Source organism: Rhineura floridana, chromosome 5 (genome assembly GCF_030035675.1).
Source record: "Rhineura floridana isolate rRhiFlo1 chromosome 5, rRhiFlo1.hap2, whole genome shotgun sequence".
In the NCBI taxonomy this organism is placed as follows: domain Eukaryota; kingdom Metazoa; phylum Chordata; class Lepidosauria; order Squamata; family Rhineuridae; genus Rhineura; species Rhineura floridana.
Genome location: NC_084484.1, coordinates 54,090,582 through 54,109,826, shown reverse-complemented (window position 1 = coordinate 54,109,826; position 19,245 = coordinate 54,090,582). Strand labels below are relative to the sequence as shown.

At 42.4% G+C, this 19,245-nt stretch overlaps 1 protein-coding gene across 1 annotated transcript in view; it reads left to right on the top strand.

Moving 5' to 3' along the window:
• The window catches only part of SLC5A7 (solute carrier family 5 member 7), a 30,814-nt gene extending 13,458 nt beyond the window's left edge, over window positions 1–17,356 (top strand). The window contains exons 5-9 of the mRNA XM_061629397.1: window positions 4,819–4,967; window positions 9,834–9,977; window positions 13,043–13,196; window positions 14,666–14,883; window positions 16,488–17,356. Of these exons, the coding sequence (XP_061485381.1) occupies window positions 4,819–4,967; window positions 9,834–9,977; window positions 13,043–13,196; window positions 14,666–14,883; window positions 16,488–17,108 (1,286 nt within the window). The 3' untranslated portion in view covers window positions 17,109–17,356. The remainder of the gene's footprint in view (window positions 1–4,818; window positions 4,968–9,833; window positions 9,978–13,042; window positions 13,197–14,665; window positions 14,884–16,487) is intronic.
• The last annotated feature ends 1,889 nt before the right edge of the window (window positions 17,357–19,245 follow it).

Below are 19,245 nucleotides of genomic sequence, written 5' to 3'. Positions count from 1 at the left end.
TAGTCGCCCATCTGTCTGACTCAACAGACACTCTGGGCGACTTACACAATATAAAACACAATTTAAAACATATTCATACAACAGTAAACCACCTGTTAGTAATAGCCTAACCCACCCCAGAAATCCCATAGGCCTGCCTGAATAACAAGGTCTTTAAGGCTCGACGAAAAGCCATCAGGGAGGAGGCATGTCGAAGGTCAAAAGGAAGCAAGTTCCAGAGGGTGGGGGCCACGACCGAGAAGGCCCTCTCTCTGGTCCGCACCAGCCTAGCTGTTTTCACCGGTGGGACTGAGAGAAGGTCTTGTGAGGCCGATCTTGTTTGGCGGCATATGTGGTGATACTGGAGGCATTCCTTCAGATAAACTGTTCATACGTTCCATTTCCTGCTTGACAATTTCTAACTTTCCTTGGTTCATGCTTCTCACATTCCATGTTCCTATTGTGTGTGTTGTACAACTCCAGACTCTCCTTTCGCATCTGTGCGCATCAGCCTCTGGGCTGCGTCAGTAATCACAGCGCTACTCGTACTTGTCCTTTGTTCTTCCTCAGTAGCTTGGTGAGTGCCTTGTGACCTGAGGGTCTCATCTTCCAGCACTATCTTGTGTTGCATTTTGGATGCTCTGTTCATAGGGTTTTCATTGTAAGAGGTATTCAGAGGTGGTTTACCATTGCCTTCCTCTGAGTTTGGATGCATCTTAGTCCAGTGTCTCAGCTTTGACCATTCCACCTTGGGTTCCCCTGCTAGGAGTCTAGCTTCTTGGTCTAGACTACTGACGGCATTGCTCTCAGCTTCTTCAACATTCTCAAACTCCCTCACCACATTAAGGTGTGCATCTGAGAGGGGGAATAGAACTTATAGATTACTTCAAATGAAACATTTTAAGTGGGGTCAGCTCACCCATTCAGTGGCAAGTTGCCAAGTGTACAGCAAGCAAGTGCAGAGAAACAAAGTTATATTCACTAATAGACAAAAAACCTTGTGGTTTAAAGCTACGCAGGCAGTGGATTGGACTGTGAAAGACCAACCCAAGTTGTGTTTGTTTTGACAAATTTGTAGGCAGTACAATATCTCCGAGAGGAGGTCAAGTCTCCTGCTCCGCTGGTGCATTCACTATAGCTGCCCAATCTCCCTGCTTTTTAAAGTTTGATAGAAATATTAGTTGGCTATAGGTACTTTCTTAAACTGCAAAGTTTTTTGCCTATTAGTGAATTTCTCTGCTTTTTAATCCGGGAGGTAAGAAACAGGATCCTGTGCAAGTTTGCTGAGAATAGATTGATCATTTGCATGCTTATTGAGTTCAGTGGGAGTTATTCCCCTGCAATCATGCTTAGGTTAGGTGAAACTGACCATGGGGAGGGAGACCTGGAGTGGGCAGGGGAGGAGGAAGAAGGAAAAGGAGAGAAAGAAGAGAGGAGGAAGGGAGAGGAGAGGGAAAGGAGGGGAAAGGCAGGTCTGATTATTTACATGCTTATTGAGTTCAATGGGATTTACTCCTGTGCAATCATGCTTAGGATAGGTAAAACTGACCATGGGGGGAGGGGGAGGGGAGAGTAGAGGGAAGGAAGAAGGGGGATAGGGAAGCAGAAGGAGGGGGAGGGGGAGGGGAAGGAGGGGATTGGAAGGGGAGGGGGAGGGGTGAAGGAAGGGGTAGGGAAGAGGCAAAAGAGAGGTGATGGGAGGGGGAGGAGGGGAGGGCAGTTTTGATCATTTGCATTATTCAGTTCAATGGGATTTAGTCCCATGCAATCATGCATGAAAATGAAATGGATTGCCTTCAAGTTGATTCTGACTTATGGCAACACTATGAATAGGGTTTTCATGTTAAGCATTACTCAGAGGTGGTTTACCATTGCCTTCCTCTGAGGATGAGAGGCCGTGACTGGCCCAAGGTCACCCAGTGAGCTTCATGGCTGTGTGGGGATTTGAACCCTGGTCTCCCAGGTCGTAGTCCTAGGATAGGTAAAACTGACCCTGGGGGGGGAGGGAGAGGGTGGAGGGAGAAGGAGGGGATTGGAAGGGGAGGGGGGAGGGAAAGGGAGGGTGAAGGAATGGGGAGGGGAAGGGAGATGGAGAGGATAGGAGGGAGGTAGAGGGGAGGGCAGGTTTGATCATTTGCATGCTTTTTTACTTCAGTGGGATTTACTCCTGTGCAATCATGCTTAGGATAGAAGAAACTGACCTGGGGCAGGGGCAGCAGGGGGAGGACAGCAGGAAAAGGAGGGGAGGGAGGAGGGGAGGGGAGGAGATTGGGTGGGTGGACATTGTGCAAAGAGGAAGCCCTTTTCCTTTCCAAAAGGAAAACATTGTGAACAGTATCATTCTTTTTCAGGGTTTCCCCCACCTTTTTCTTCAAAAGCAGGGACATGTAGCCTCCCACGCAAATTTAAACCAAAGCTGTCCCTGGCCACATCCACACCAGACCTTTATTTCACTTTAGACAGTCATGGCTTCTCCCACAGAATCCTGGGAAGTGTAGTTAGTGAAGGGTGCTGAGAGTTGCTAGGAGATGCCCTGTTCCACTCACAGAGCTTCAATTAAAGTGGCTGACTGTTAAACCACTCTGGCCACTGCAGCTCTGTCAGGGGAATAAGAGTCTCAGCACCCTGCACAAACTACACTTCCCAGGATTCTTTGGGGGAAGCCATGACTGTCAAAGTCTGGTGTGGGCATGACCCCCTGATTAGCCAAGCCCAGCAGCTGAGAGTCTGGCTTTTAGAACACTGACAGTTGGTTCTTACTGAGCATGCCGAACATTAGTTCAAGCCAAAATTTATTAAATTAATTAAAAATCAGCCAGGCATTTTTTTAACTTTTAAACTGCAGAAGATGAAGATCAGAGTATGGGACAACGTCAGTAATAGGAATACAGGTACTCTGTGATCATGGGTGATTTTTAATTAATTTCAACAGATTATGAGAACTCTGACAGAAAAAAGGGGTCTGGTTTTTCTCTCTCTCTTTTTACACTTTGAGCTCTCGATTCTCTCTGACTGTTTTGAGTATTGCCATGAAAATTTAGAGGGTTGTTAAGCAAGCATTTGCCACCCTGGGCTCCTGCTGGAAGGAAAGGCAGGATATAAATCAAATAATAAATAAAATAAATACGCATTTTTAAATTTTTAAATAAGCTTTGTAAGGTTTTGTTTTGAAATGAGCTTATGGAAAGCATCAGAATGGCATGGGGGTATTTTCAATTTAACATTGCGGGATGCCAAAAATCCTTGCTGATTATAGTATACAGTCATGTGTGAATCAGCCCATAGTGACAAAAGAAGTGAACAGAAAGATGCCATGTGAGGCCTCTCTGCTAAAGAGAGGCTAAAGGAAGTTTGAATATACTGTAGCTCTGTATGTCATAAGACCTTAGTAGATCATTTCTGGATGGCTAGTTTATTATTATTATTATTATTATTATTATTATTATTATGCTGGATTGAGGGTTATCAGATCATTACTCAAGAGACTGTGTGTATGTGTATTCAAGTTCTAAGGCAGTGGGAGATAATGCAGCCACGGAGCCTCCTGTCCTCTTCACCACAAACCCTTTCATTCACCATCCTTTTCCCACTGTACACCTACTGTAGGAAACGGGACTCCAGTTTTACATTGTAGCTGGTGGAAAAGAAGTCTGTGTAAGGAGGCAGGTAGAGAGATGCAGTGGCTGTATAATGCCCTGATGCTCCAGCATTTTTGAAGGGATAGGCAGGATTTTGGCTTGCAACCCTATGCAGATCAGAGCCTATCCCAACAGGTATGCCTTTAACATCTTATCTCAGAGACTGGAATGGCCTTTAAACTTGTTACGGATATGCAAAGTAACTCAATAGTCTGAGCTGTGTGTGCCAGTGTGTATATTTACCCAAGAAGCAGGTTTTTACCCTGCATTTAAATCACTGAGACTTAAGACTTAGTAAAATAACAAAAAGCTACCTTATATATAGAAATACATAATAGATAGGAAATGCGTACCTAGTTCAAGTTGGAGGCGCAATGCTCGGACTTGCATATTGCCCTCATGGCTCAGGAGAGAGAACAAAGACAGAGATGTCTCCTCTCTCCTTGGACAGTCCAAGAAGAAGAACAACAAAGGAAGGTCCGCTTCCCTGAGCATATCAGTTTACAATGGAAGGAAGTTAGGTAGAGAAGAGCACAGGTAAAGGTAGGCAAGCCTAGCCAGCTGCAGGACCCTAACTCTATCTTCCTTCTGGAATACAAACGAAAGGACCCAAACAGGAGTTGCTCTTGCCCCACTTCCAACAAAACTCTGTGTGTTGAACTCTTTAGCATCATAATTAATTTATGCCAATTTGGAAAGTTTTGTTGCCAAAGAATTTCATCCAAGGTTCACCACATCTTTCTTTCTTTTTTTCAGTGCCCTCTTTTCACGGCTCCACATGCAGATGTCACTTGTTCAAACAGGGTAGTTTGCAATAGTGATGTCTCATGTGGTTCTTCTGCCTGCCACACAGAATTTTTCCACCAGCACTGAATGTTCCTAGTGGGTGGCTAGTACAAGTTTGGAAACACTCTGTCATGTGGAAGAACAAAACTGTACATCACAGTGGCAGTTTAGAGAAAATGCCACATGGAGATATTTTCAAGAAGCAACCACTTTAGAAAGAGATTGTGTACATCAGACTTCAGAAAAGACACAATACAGATTAGACCATTATGACAGTGTCTTAAAAGCGTAATGAAACTTTCCTCATCTCCAGCGATCTATAAAGTTGTTTTAGATTGAAACACAATGAAAACAGCATGAATTTATAAAACAGGCTTATTTTGTTTCCCTCCCCTAATCCCATCGTCTGTTGCAGGTGCCACCATAAGTGTGATCATTGATGTCAATATCAATATTTCTGTTATTATTTCTGCCCTAATTGCAATTCTGTACACGCTGGTGGGAGGACTTTACTCAGTAGCCTATACTGATGTGGTCCAGCTGTTCTGCATTTTCCTAGGACTGGTATGTTTCTACATAATATTTCTGTATCTGAAACCAAGGTGTCTTGAAGGTGCTTCATTTAAGCTTAAATTATGAGAAAAATCTTGAATAGCCATGTTGGGAGGGTGGGATGTTCTCATCAGTCAAATTTTACAAATGTACCTGTGCTTATATTATCTGTAGTACATAAAGGGACAACACATCTTATTCCTTTGCAGAGTCTGTAGAGTTAACCCATCTCTATTGATCAAAAAAGAACTCAATCCAAAGATGCTTTCTGCCCACCTCTTTACAGTAACAAGATATCCCAAAAACAAAGCTTCCAGATTAAAAACTAGTACTGCTACCACTTGGTATTGAAGGAAAGAATGCTATTTCGGATGTCCATAATGACTGGATATGTCACAACTCTGTTGAACATATGGGACTCCAAAGATCAGTGGAGATCCATGCATTTTCATTTATTGCCTTTTCCTTTGTATGAAGTGGGTGATGGTCTGTGCACACAATGAATCCCTCAACGTCCTCCCTCCTTAACCGCAACTAATCAGTACACAATAAGACCACACTCATCCATGATTTGATCATGGATGAAGGTGTTGATTTGGTATGCATTACTGAGACCTGGGAGGGTGAGCTGGGAGGAGTTGATCTGACCCAGCTTTGCCCACCTGGATACTCAGTGCAACACCAACACAGGTTGCAGGGATGGGGGGGGAGAAGTTGCTGTGGTCTACAGAAGTTCCATCTCTGTCACCAGGAAACCACTCTGTCTTGGAGCTGGCTGTGAGGGCCAGAACCTGGTGTCAGGCCAAGGAGACAGTACACTAGGGTTGCTGCTGGTGTACCATCCACCCTGCTGCCCAGCAGCTTCTCTGACTGAGCTGGCAGAGGCCATCTCGGCTGTGGTATTGGAGGAGCCCAGAACGATAGTCCTGGGTGATTTAAATGTCCATGCTGAGGCTGCCTCTAGTGTTCCGACTTGGAACTTCATGGCCTTCACAACAACCATGGGGCTGTCTCAAGTTTTTACCGGCCCAATGCATAAGGGAGGACACACCCTCAACTTGATTTCTGCTCCAGATGGAGGAAGAGGTGGTCTGGAGATGGGTGTTGGTGGATGTCACCAATAAATGGACCCTGAATCCTAGCAAGACAGAGGTGCTGTGGGTTGGTGATTCCCAAGTTCAGATAATTGATCAGTTGCCTGCTTTGGATGGGGTCGTACTCCCTCTGAAAGAGCAGGTCCGTAATCTGGGGGTGCTCCTAGATCTATCTTTGTCGCTAGAGGCCCAGGTGACCTCTGTGGCTAGGAGTGCCTTTTACTAGCTTCGGCTGGTAAGACAGCTGCAGCCGTTTCTGGACCAGGATTGCCTGACCACTGTTGTTCATGCACTGGTAACCTGCAGGCTGGATTACTGTAATGTGCTCTATGTGGGACTGCCCTTGGGGATGGTCCAGAAGCTGCAGCTGGTGCAAAATGCGGTGGTGAGACTGCTCACTGGGGCAGGGTATCGCCAACATGTCACCCCGCTGCTGAAAGAATTGCACTGGTTGCCCATTTGCTACTGAGCCAAGTTCAAGGTTCTAGTTTTGGTGTACAAAGCCCTATACAGCTTGGGACCAGGATACCTGAAAGACCATCTTATCCTTTATATACCCAGCCGATCACTGTGCTCTGCAGGTGACAGCCTCCTGCAGATACCATCTTATTCGGAGATCTGTTCTGTACAACATAGGAAATGGACTTTTCGTATGACATCACCTACCCTGTGGAATTCCCTACGGTTAAATATTAGACAGGCTGTTATCTTTTTGGTGCCTTTTGAAGACCTTCCTCTTTCAACAAGCCTTTTAACTTGAGACTTTATCCCAGTCTGTGTTGGAATTGCTTTTTAAGATTTTTTAAACCTTTTTTTAAAATGTTTGTAACCTTTTTTTAAAGATGTCTTGAAAACTTTTTTAAAAAATGTTTTTAAAGATGTTTTGTTTTAATGTATTTTAAAGTCTGTTTTTATGATGCTTTAAAGTGTTTTTAGTGCTTTTGTTTGCAGCCCTGGACTACTGCTATGAGGAAGGCTGGGACACAAATGAAATAATAAATAAATAAATAATTGATAGATCAGCACTGACCTAACTGTAGTTAACGCTAATTAGGTTTTACCTTTAAGTGTAATTTGAAACCAACATGGAATCCTGGGTCTATAGTAGCCTGATCAGCATTAACAATGGTTATAGTTGGTGCTGCTGTATCCCTGAACTGCAGCTGAGAGAAGGCAATTTGTCTCCAAGAGAGAAGGAGATGAGAGGAAGGGGGAAGTGATCCTGCCCCTGGCATTGCATTTGCACCAGCCCATCTAAGGTTACTTCTGAGTTGCTACCAAATTTTGACCAGAAGTAAAAAAAATTGAAGCAGATTGGAGAAAACCAGGGGTTGTAGTCTTCTGTGGGGAAATATCTGTGGAATTTCAAAGGAATTAAAATAATTTCACTGAGACCCATGCATTTTAAGGGGCATTGTGTACATCTCTAGTTTGTTGCCAAATTTTGTCTGAAGTCAAATTGTCAGTGCATTTTGGCATTCCTACTGAAACATCTGATGAATCTTGAAACATCAGGCACATTGAGGAAAGCAAAATATGCTTTTATAAGATTAGCAAACTCATCATCAAGAGTTTTGCACATTTCTAGTAACATTTCTAGTTACTTCAAATGTTTCTTCTAATGAAGAAACATTTCCAGTTACTTCAAGATCCATTGAAGCTAAAACTTCTGGAAGCTAAAACTGTAGTAGGCAAGACTGCTTTTTGCCATTTCTTTCTAATGAGAAGACTGAAACTCTTCCCTTTGTTTTCAGACCTAGCGATTATGAGTCCCCTGTGACTGTAAGGTTGCACTGCTATAATGAGCTCTGATTCCTCTGTGACCTTACAACTGGACTACTATTGTGAGCTCTGTGTGGAGCTGCCCATGATAACTGTTCAGTGGGAGATGCAGCAGTTCACATCTTTGTCTTCTGAGAAGAAAGGTCACTAGGAGCACATAATACCACTGCTCTGGGTCTTCACTGTGATAGCATGGGTCCTTTTTATCTTTCAAGCACAAGTCAAGATGCTCGCTTGGGCCTTATAGATTTCCTTATTTTTCCTGTAATAAGATCCAAAATTAATCAGAGCAACTTATTCATGTTAAATGCATGCGATAAGGGTGCACAGAGAAATATCTAATTCCTTCCCATTGGACACTTAGCAGAATCAGAGCCTGAGTATATTGCAGAAATATTGCATTACCTTTTGAGTTTGGCTAGATTTTTCTGAAGGGGAAACTTAGTTTCTGATTTTGGTGGATCTGCCGTTTTCTTTTTTTTTTTTTTTTTAGTTTATTTTAACATTTTGTGTAAGTTTTGGTTGTAAAAGACTGCATAAAGCATCCTCACTCTTCAGAAGAGAATGTGCTAACACATACATTTGCAGGTTTTTATCAATGTTATTCAAAGCACAGCAGATACGACCATTATTATATTTGTTCTACAAGCTCAGCTTGCATCATATAGAAAATATTCCATCTGCAATATGTGCATTTTATGTTTCCATATGAATCTTTTGTTTACCTATGTTTTGTGCCAAATTTTCCTTTTCTTGAAAGAAATCCCAGTAATCAGAAAAAGTAATGTCTATATTTTCTCAGCTGCAAAACATTGTCTTTGGACCTGAATAAATTGGTTAAAATTGTTGTTGTTAACTCAGCCAGTGGTATTCGAAGGTTCTTCTTCACTAAAGGAGGACAATACATTCCGGCAGCCCTAAAGGTTTTTAGATCCAAAACTATTTCTCAACTTCTCTACGGGGTACCTTTATGGATTGGCGCCTTCAACTCTTCTGCGGAGGCAGTTCTCTCCTTGTTTCTCAGACAAATTTTTGGCGTTCCCAGGTGCGTTCCTGCGGCGGTCCTTAGGTTAGAATCTGGCCTAGTCTCACTTGAGTCTCAAGCGTGGTTGGCCGCCCTAAATTTCTGGTTTAAAATGTCTTATGAAAAATCTACTGGCTATCTCCCTTTACTCTGGGAAGACTCTTTTACCTCGAAATGGGCCCGTACGTTTACAAATTACCTTGCAAGTATTGGCCTCTCAATTGAACATCTGATGTGCCTCGCTCCAGAGACAGTTAAACATTCTATCCGGACTCGTATCAACGATATGGACTTCCAACGCTCCATAACTGCAGCCACCTCGACCTGCTCTCCTATTCACTTTGGTCTGAGCTTTGTGCCTATGCTCAGTGCCCCTTATCTGGAAACTCTTACGATCCCCAAATATCGTCTAGCCTTTACAAAGGCTAGATTTAACTGTCTTATCTCTGCCTTACTTGAAGGGAGATTTAAACGTATCCCGTATGCAAACCGATTATGCCTTTGTGGTGTCAGCGCCATAGAAACTCTCTCTCATGTCATCTTTGAGTGCGCCCTATATGACGATATTCGCTCCAAATTCATAACCCCCATCATAAATAAATACCCCTACAAACCGCTTAACTGTTTACTTTTACATCTTTTGTCAGCAGCTAATAAGGATACTATCTTGTCAGTTGCTAAATTTATTTTTGCGGCTCAATCAATTCGGAAGGCATCTATCCTTTCAGAAGCTTCCGCCACCCAACTGTAACTGTTTTCCTTGTTGTTTTATTGTTTTACTGTTTTAACATGACTGCAACTTTGTAACCTTTTATTATAAATGTATGTAGTTTTATTTATAAATGTCTTTTGGTCTATGACCGTATCAATAAAGATTGATTGTTGTTGTTATTGTTATTATTGAATCAAACTTGGATGCTATCTCTTCATGATCTCTTTAGCACCCATTTTTGAATGTTATTTTTTATTTCGTTATAGTGGATCAGTGCTCCATTTGCCATGTCCCATCCTGCAGTAACAGATATTGGATACACAGCTGTACACACGGTCTTCCAGGAGCCTTGGCTTGGATCCATTAAAGCATCTGACATCTACAAATGGCTTGACGATTTCCTCTTGCTGGTGAGCATTCCTGTGACAGGCTATGACCTACCACTCATATATTTACTTTGTAAACTCTACAGTTGCAAACAGGCTGTGCAAGAGCTTTTTAATTATCTAACCATATGCTGAAGCTGAAACACATGCCACTACTGTTATCCTTCATTAATGATGTAGCTATGAAAAAGTGGAAAGATACATCTGTTGCAGGTGACTCAGGAAACTCTTAAAGGTAAAGGTGTCCCCGCACTTATAGTGCGAGTCATTTCCGACTCTTAGGGTGACATCTTGCAATGTTTACTAGGCAGACCGTATATATGGGGTGGGATTGCCAGTTCCTTCCCCGGCCTTTCTTTACCCCCCAGCATATGCCGGGTACTCATTTTACCGACCATGGATGGATGGAAGGCTGAGTGGGCCTCAACCCCTTTTACCGGAGATTCGACTTCCTCCTTCCGTTGGAATCAAACTCTGGCCATGAGCAGAGCTTCGGCTGCGTTACCGCCACTTACCACTCTGTGCCACAAAACTCAGATGATAATAATAATGAAATTTATTAGATATGCTGCATGAGACACATTGGATGGATGAATCTGTAAAGAAGGACATGCAGGCAGTGGGAAGGTGGGATACCAATAATCAAGAGAAGAATGAATGGTACCTAGTAGATAGATTTTAAAGAAGAAGACTGAGTAGGGTTGCCAGGTTATTGGCCTGAGACTGATCCTGTATCTTTAGGAGAAGAGAAAGTCAGCCAAGTGCAGGTGTTCTTGCAACTCTGTAATGGGTAAAACCACAAGGTGGAATTCTCCCTTCCCCCTGCACAACTTTTAAAGATTCAGAAAACCTCTTAGTTGCCAGGCCCGGCCTCCAAGAAATCTTCTGTATCTTTAAAAGTTGTGGAGGGGGGAGGGAGAATTCCACCTTGTGGTTTTTCCCATTACAGAGTTGCAAGAACACCTGCACTTGGCTGACTTTCTCTTCTCCTAAAGATACAGGATCAATCTCAAGCCATGGACCTGGCAACCCTAAGACTGAGCTATAGAACAAGTTAAAGAAGCTTATCAGAGAGCTTAATGCAGGTGTGGGGAACCTTTGGCCCTCCAGATGTAACTGAACTACAGCTATCATCCAGTTAGCAATCTCCCCTTTTGGGGCAAAGTTCTTGAGCACATGGCTGCAGACAGATACAGTTTCTCTTGGATGAAATAGATTTTCTAGATCCATTTCAACAGGGGTTTAGGCCCAGCTTTGGCATGGAAACTGCCTTGGTCACCCTGTATGATGACTTATGTTGGGAGAAAGACAGGGGGAGTGTGTCCCTGTTAATTCTGTTTGATCTCTTATCTACTTTCAGTACCATTGACTATGGTATTCTTCTAGAATGACTGAGTTGGGAGTGAGCAGCACTGATTTGCAGTGGTTCCAATCCTAGTTGGATGGTTGTTCTCAGAGTGTGGTGCTTGGGGAATGCTATTTGCTCTAGTGGAACCTTTAATATGGGGTCTTACAGGGTTCGATTCTATCTCCCATGCCATTTAATATCTACATGAAACCACTGAGTGAGGTCATCCAGAGATTTGGAGTATGTTGTCAGCAATATGCTGATGACACACAACTCTCTCTCTCCTTTACATCTCTAGGTGTGGCAGTGGATCTACTAGACCAGCCTTTCCCAACCAGTGTGCCTCCAGATGTTGTTGGACCACAACTCCCATCAGCCTCAGCTAGCATTGCCAATGGTCAGGGAGATGGGAGTTGTAGTCCAACAACATCTGGAGGCACACTGGTTGGGAAAGGCTGTACTAGACTGATGTTTTGCCTCTGTAATGGACTGGATGAGAGCCAGTAACCTGACGCTTAATCCAGACAAGACTGAGGCACTGTCAGTGGGTGGTTCTCTAGTCCAGATGGATGGATTGTGGCCAGCTCTGGATGGGGTTACACTCTCTCTGAAGGAGCAGAAACATAGCCTGGGGATACTCCTGGATCCATTACTGTTGCTAGAGGTTCAAATGGCCTCGGTGGTGTGGAGTGCCTTCCATCAGTTTCAACTGGTGACCCAGCTGCACCCATACATGGACAGGGCTCAGGACCTCAATATCTCAAGGTTTTTCACTTTCTATATAGTATGTTTTAAAATTTATTTTATACTGTATGTTTTTAAAATGTGTTGTAAGTTGCCTCGAGACCACTTGGTATGAGGAGACTAAAACATTAAATAAATAAATAAATAAATAGCTTCCACTAGCTGCAGCAAGCATGACCAGATATAATGGGAGTTGTAATTCAACAATATCTGGAGAGGCCAAGGTTTCCTTCACCAGGCTTAATGCAAAATGAATTTCCAATCCAATTTCCATAGCATCTCATCTGAAGAACCTATGCAGGATAAAATTGTGAGTGAGCAACGGAAGCAGACTGGTGGACAGATAATACTAGAGAATATGAATCTCAACAAGACAGGGGATGAGCAGCTTTTTTACCCCAAAAAATGCTGTATTCAGGAAGGTGGCCTCTACATCACAACAGGGTGTGCCATGTCCCTTGAGGCTTGCCAAGTCTTTAATCAGGATGTCCAGCTCTGGGATTATGCTCTATCCAGAAGGAAAATAGCACAGGTGTCCCAGACAGTAATAGATTGTGAGGGGTTCATGTTTCCTGCTGTGTTTTTAGCAAGTTTAATGGCGTGAAGAAAAATTCAAATCAGTGTTACTCTCTGATGATGCTCTCTAGACACTTGGGTCAAAGAGCAATAATACCTTAGCAAATCTAGCTGAATGGGGAACATGTATGTTTATTTGTTTGTTTGATTGATTGATTTATATTCTGCCCTTCCTCCCAGTAGGAGCTCAAATGTCTTCTTGCCTTCACTCTAAATTTATTAACACAAACTGCATTAAGAGCGCCCATCCAAAATTTTTAAAAATACTGTTTTCATGTTGAAGGTGCAAGCTATTCAGTTATTACAGGATATTGTGACTGGGTGAAATCATTTTGATATAGTAAAATGGCGGCTAAGTGTGTATTCAAACAATCCTCTGTTAGCCCAGAATGATGGAGGGTTTGCTTAATGTTATTTGCAGATGTTAGGAGGAATCCCATGGCAAGCATATTTCCAGCGAGTCCTCTCTTCCTCATCTGCAACATATGCACAAGCATTATCATTTCTGGCTGCTTTTGGATGTCTTGTGATGGCATTACCTGCAATACTCATTGGTGCAATTGGAGCATCAACAGGTACATTGAGTGTCCAGATCATTGTTACTTAAAGCTACAGGTATCAAGAGAATTACCCTACTGCAAGTGGTTTTTTTCAACCAGGCTGCAGTATCCTTGCCATCTTTTATTTGTTTCTTCCTTTTTCTTGCCTTTTAACCTACTGCTTATTATTTTTGGTTTTAACCTTGTGTTTGGTTTTGGTCTTAGACATTTGAGCAATGAGAGATTCATGAAATTTCCTATCATTTGCATGTAATCGTTGTATGCAACATTTGACCAGTTTAAAGTCAATTCATGAAGAAGCCATCATATTCCAGGATACATAATATATAATCATATAGCCAGAGTACCCAGATGGCCCATTGGATAGTGGCTGGACCAAGGGCCAAACTACAAGTTATATTAAATGCATGATTGCATTTTATATAGCTTTTTTTACAACAGTGACTGTCCCCCCCATTCCCTCCCCCTCGATCAGGATCAGAATCACAGGGAGTAGTGTGGAGGATTAGCACTTTTCCTTCTGCTTGAAGATGCTGTTTGAGGGAAACTGATATTGGCATCAATAGCAGCTTCCCTTGTCAGCAAATAGCAGCTTCATGGGGTGATTTTCACTGAGAATATGACGAGGAGGGAAAGTTCCTGTGCACTGCAATCTGGATCTTGAGTCCCCTCAAGTTGCTATTTTTTAACAGAGAGAGAGGGGGGGAGAGGGAGGGAGAGAAGGAGAGAGAGAGAGATGCATAGAACATGATCACACATTAAATGCATAGATGTCATTCACCTATCAAGTGAGATTTTCTAAGGGTAAAATAATACATTCAATGTGACTATACATTTAACATCTAGTTTGACTTTTAGAAAATGTGGATTAAGCACTCATTACAAGTGGGTAATCTTTAGGAAGACTTCCCCCACCCCACCCCAAAATCTTATCTATTTTTCCTTAATTCCTCATAATAAAGAGCCATCTTGGGCTCCTTTGGAAAGAAGGGCAAGATTTAAATTTAATAACTGGAAATACGACTGGTATAAAAAAAAGGTTAGTGCAGGGTGGGGAATCTCAGGCTCAGGGACCAAATGTGGCCCTCCAGACCTCCTTATCTGGCCCTCAGGACTCTCACTAGGCCACTTGCCCAGGCCACACCCCTCATCGTTTGCCTCGCCCTGCACCCTCCCCGAGTGCTGTTGCCTGGCAGAAATGTGTCCTTGAACTGTGAGACTGCCCCTTGCTTGCCTGGATGGAGAGATGGGTTGGTGTAAAACCCTGAGTTTTGTGTGGCTTGAATGTTGTCTGCGGTCACATCCATTGATCCACCCACTTTTGCATCTGGCTACACTCACTGCCACCACACACCCCTTCAAAGATTCCCTACAAGGGTATGCAGTCCTTGGGTTGGAAAAGGTTTCCCAATGTCACCATAGCGCAGAACTGGCATTTTCTTTTGTGCAGATCTGGTAATAATGCATGCATGTTTGCATCACAGCTTGGAACCAGACGGAATATGGTGATTTAGACCCCAAGAAGAAAAACGAATCTGACATGATTTTACCCATTGTCCTCCAGTACCTTTGCCCAGTGTATATCTCCTTCTTTGGCCTTGGGGCTGTGTCCGCTGCTGTAATGTCATCTGCCGACTCTTCCATCTTATCAGCGAGTTCCATGTTTGTGCGGAATATTTACCAACTTTCTTTTCGGCAAAGTGTAAGATTCCATGTTATGATCACAATTTTGTTCTGCAATACGATAAGCTCTGCTGAAGTTGGTGGCTGGTAACACATTTACCAGATAAAGGAGAGAAAGAGCACTTTAGTTGTGTTGCGCCATGCAAAATATTGAGAAATGGAGAACAAACAGCTGTAGCTTTCAGTGTCCTGAAACTCTGAGTTGCTTGCAAAAGACCTTCCTGGTTCCACCCACAAGGAACAAGAGAAGGGAATTCAGTGTCTTAAGCCCACATTAAACTGGTACACAGAGAAGCCCACATTTTCTGTGTATACTTCATGCTTGTATTTTCTGAACAATGATCCTGTGCATAAGTTTAAGCTAGCTGCTGAAGATGATTAGCTATCCTGTATCTCAGAATGAACCAATGGTTCATAGTAGTTTCAATTAGCTGTCAACAAAACTCTTGCATTGTGGGACTGGCAAGTCTTTTTGGCCAACCATTGTCCTGAACAAGGATCTTTCTCAATATCCATTATTCAGGCCAAGATGTGTCACTGAGCTGACAGCAGGAATGATCAAATTGCATCATGCCAGATGTGCCTGAGAAGACAAGGAGTAATGTAGTAATTTCAAATTTATGCCCCCCCCTCAGTTGTATGGCCAAGAAACTATAATCAAGATTCTTTACTATGACCAAATTGCTTGCACAAAATACAATGCTGCCTATATAGAGAGATAAATTATGCTTTGAGAATTAAAAATAACCTTTCTGGCCTCATTGCAACTAGAAATGACACTCTTGAACATGTTTCAGGAAGCATGGGATTCATAGTTTCTTCTGCTCCCCAAGTTGAATCCTGATGCAGAGAAACTACGTGTCCCATAGTTCCTGGTGGTAATTTCCTGCCACTGAGCATTAAGCCAAGAAATGAACAAGCCTGTTGCCTGCACACACAGCCATTTCTCTCCTCCCTTTGCTGAACATCTCAATGAACATCTCCAATTTACCATAGTTCCCCATTTTGAAGAAACAATGTTTACCAATCTCAGAAAACCTTACACTATTGTTTGAGGCTGGTTTAAGATGCTGCCTTGTTCCAAAACTGGTAACCGTAGTTTCCTGGTTTGGATGACATGGGAAACTGTGGTTAAATTGAAGCTATGGTTAAATTATTAAGCCGAGATATGATTGTCTGAATGCAGTCATTGGACTGGCTTGCATTAAGCCAAACCATCGCTTAGCACAAACATGTGAGCATACAGATTCCTGGAGAGGAGATCAAATCCACTTCACTCCTCCCCACTTGTTTTGGCTTGTCCTATGGTACATGATTCATGGTTTGTGATATCTGTTTGTGATATCTGTGACCATTTTCTTGACTTTAATTTATCAAGGTCCAATAATATTAAGTACTATTTCCTCCACTGGGGTGCATCTTGTTAACTCTATAGCTGTTTGGACACTTGGAGAGTGAACTTGATAAATGTCAGAATTTTATCAGGTCAGTTTGGGCCACGAATATCCGAGATTCAAAAGTTTATTTTTTGCTGATCTTGTTGAATCGATATAATTCTGTTTTTGTGATTTAAAAAAACCCCAATTGTAGAAAGCAATTCAAAACTGTTCCTATGTTTTACAGGCATCTGACAAAGAAATAGTCTGGGTCATGCGAATTACCATTTTCGTGTTTGGAGCATCAGCAACAGCAATGGCCCTATTAGCTCAGTCAGTTTATGGGCTCTGGTACCTGAGCTCCGACCTGGTTTACATCATTATCTTCCCCCAACTCTTATGTGTCCTCTTTATCAAAGGAACTAACACCTACGGCGCCATTGCAGGATATTTCTTTGGCCTCATACTCCGAATTACTGGAGGAGAACCATATCTACGCTTACACCCCTTGATTTTCTATCCTGGTTGGTATCAAGATGATGGCCTCTACTATCAAAGATTCCCTTTTAAGACATTAGCCATGCTTACCTCCTTCATCACTAACACTGGAGTCTCCTATCTTGCAAAATACTTATTTGAAAGTGGCACTTTGCCACCAAAATTAGACTTCCTGGATGCCGTTGTTGCCAAGTACAGTAAGGAGAACATGGACAAGACCACTCTTGTGAAAAGTGACAATATTGTTCTAAATGAGCTGACCCCTGTGAACCCTCGACACAGTTTGACTCTGAGCTCCACCTTCACAAATAAAGAGGCCTTCAGTGATATTGATTCAAGCCCTGAGGTATCCATTGAGGAAGATAATTGACAGCAACCCAGCTGAAAAGAAATCCCGCTTTCACATCCACCACAGTGCAACAGGGTATGCCACAAAGGGAGATTAGAAGCATTTTAGTAGAGGGAGGAAATTGGATGGGGGCAGGGGAAAGACCCACTGCACAATTCTCTTCAACTCATTTCTAGGAACAGAAATAGTCTGTTGAATAAATTGCTATTACAAAATGTGCTGGAATAGAATAACTACCCTTGCATTTGAATGAAATGAAATACTAAAGATTTGGGAGGGGAATGTTTGAAAAGAAAAACACTGTCACTTTTTTAAAAAATGCATGTATTCAGGTGCCTGAAAGATTTGACTACAGTCATAATGAATGATCAACATCTGGTTGGAATGAAGTGAAATAAATAATCCCTACTGCAGATGAACAGAAGCCCCATATGATTCACCTGTTGCTGGTTTGTACCATTTCAGTCTCTACGACAGTTCTGAATGTTTCATTAAAAATGATTATGAACTTGAGGGGCTTTACTCCATTGAGTATGGATCCAGCTTGAAATGGGGTTTACCCAGCACCTCTGCAGTGAAGCAGCCCTCCCCTGCCAACTTTCCTTCCCAAGCAATAAAAACCTTACCTTTGCAAAGAGAGAGTGGATAACTAGCATCACTTATATAAAGAAGGAACTTTGTCAGGCCTTTCCCTAGCTGGAAATGGTGGTAATTAATGTCATCTCCTGCTGGGAATCATGGGATTTGTTGTTTCCTCTCCTTCCTGCATTAAATTGGGAGGCACGGGAGAAAACTAATATCTGCATTGCACATCAGCCAGTATTTGCTGCTAGGGATCATGGGTTTCGATTCAGGAAGCAGAGGAAACTCCAAATCCCATGATCACCTGCTAAAAATGATGATCCTGGCTGCTATTTCCAGCTAAGGACATGACTGCAAGTCTTCTTCTTTGCCTAGTAAGCCTTCCCTTTGACCAGATATAGGAACATATGAACATAGGAAGCTGCCTTATACTGAGACAGACTAGTGGTCCATGTAGCTCAGTATTGTCTTCACTGACTGGCAATGGCTCTCCAGGATTTCAGACAGGGAGGTTCTCCCAACCCTAGCTGGAGATGCAGGAGGTCTTCCATTGAGCTATAGCCCTCCCTCCCCCTTCACAAATTGCAAAGGCTTTCTACTTGGGAAGGAGGAGCCATGCTTCACCTATCTGGGTTTTTCAAATATTTCTGTAGAATGCTCAAAAATCCCTAGAGTTTATTTAAACATACAGTGATAAGATACACCTCTGTCTCACACCCTTTCTGATGGGGAACCAATCAGTTTCTTAATATTCTCTCTTTACAGTAGCCTCTTGTCCAGCATATAGGTTGCCCATCAGGACAATCAGATGCTGTGGCACCCCCATTTCTTTTAAAGCATTCCATAGTTTTTCATGATCTACACAGTCAAAGGCTTTGCTGTAATCTATAAAGCACAGGGTGATTTTCTTCTGAAATTCCTTGGTCTGTTCCATTATCCAATGTATGTTTGAGATATGATCTCTGGTACCTCTTCCTCTTCTAAATCCAGCTTGGACATCTGGCATTTCTCACTCCATATATGGTAAGAGCCTTTGTTGTAGAATCTTGAGCATTACTTTACTTGCATGGGATATTAAGGCAATAGTTCAATAATCCCTGCATTCCCTGGGATCCCCTTTCTTAGGAACTGGGATAGATAGATATTGTGCTCCTGCCAGGAGGAAGGTCTGGATATAAACCAAATAATAAATAAATAAATAAATATTGAACGCTTCCAGTCTGTGGGCCATTGTTTAGTTTTCCATATTTCTTGACAATTTTTGTCAAAATCTGGACAGATTCAGTCTCAGTAGCTTGTAGCAACTCTATTGGTATGCCATCTGTTCTTGGTGATTTGTTTCTTCCAAGTATTTTAAGAGCAGCTTTGACCTCACATTTAAAATTTCTGGTTCTTCATCATATGGTTCCTCCATGAATGAATCTGTCATCCTTGCATCTCTTTTATAGAGTTCTTCAGTGTATCTTCCATCTTCCTTTTATTTCATCTCAGTCAGTCAGTGTGTTCCCCTGTTGATTATTCAACGTCTTGGTTTAAATTTCCCTTTAATTTCTTTAATCTTTTGGGATAGGGCTCT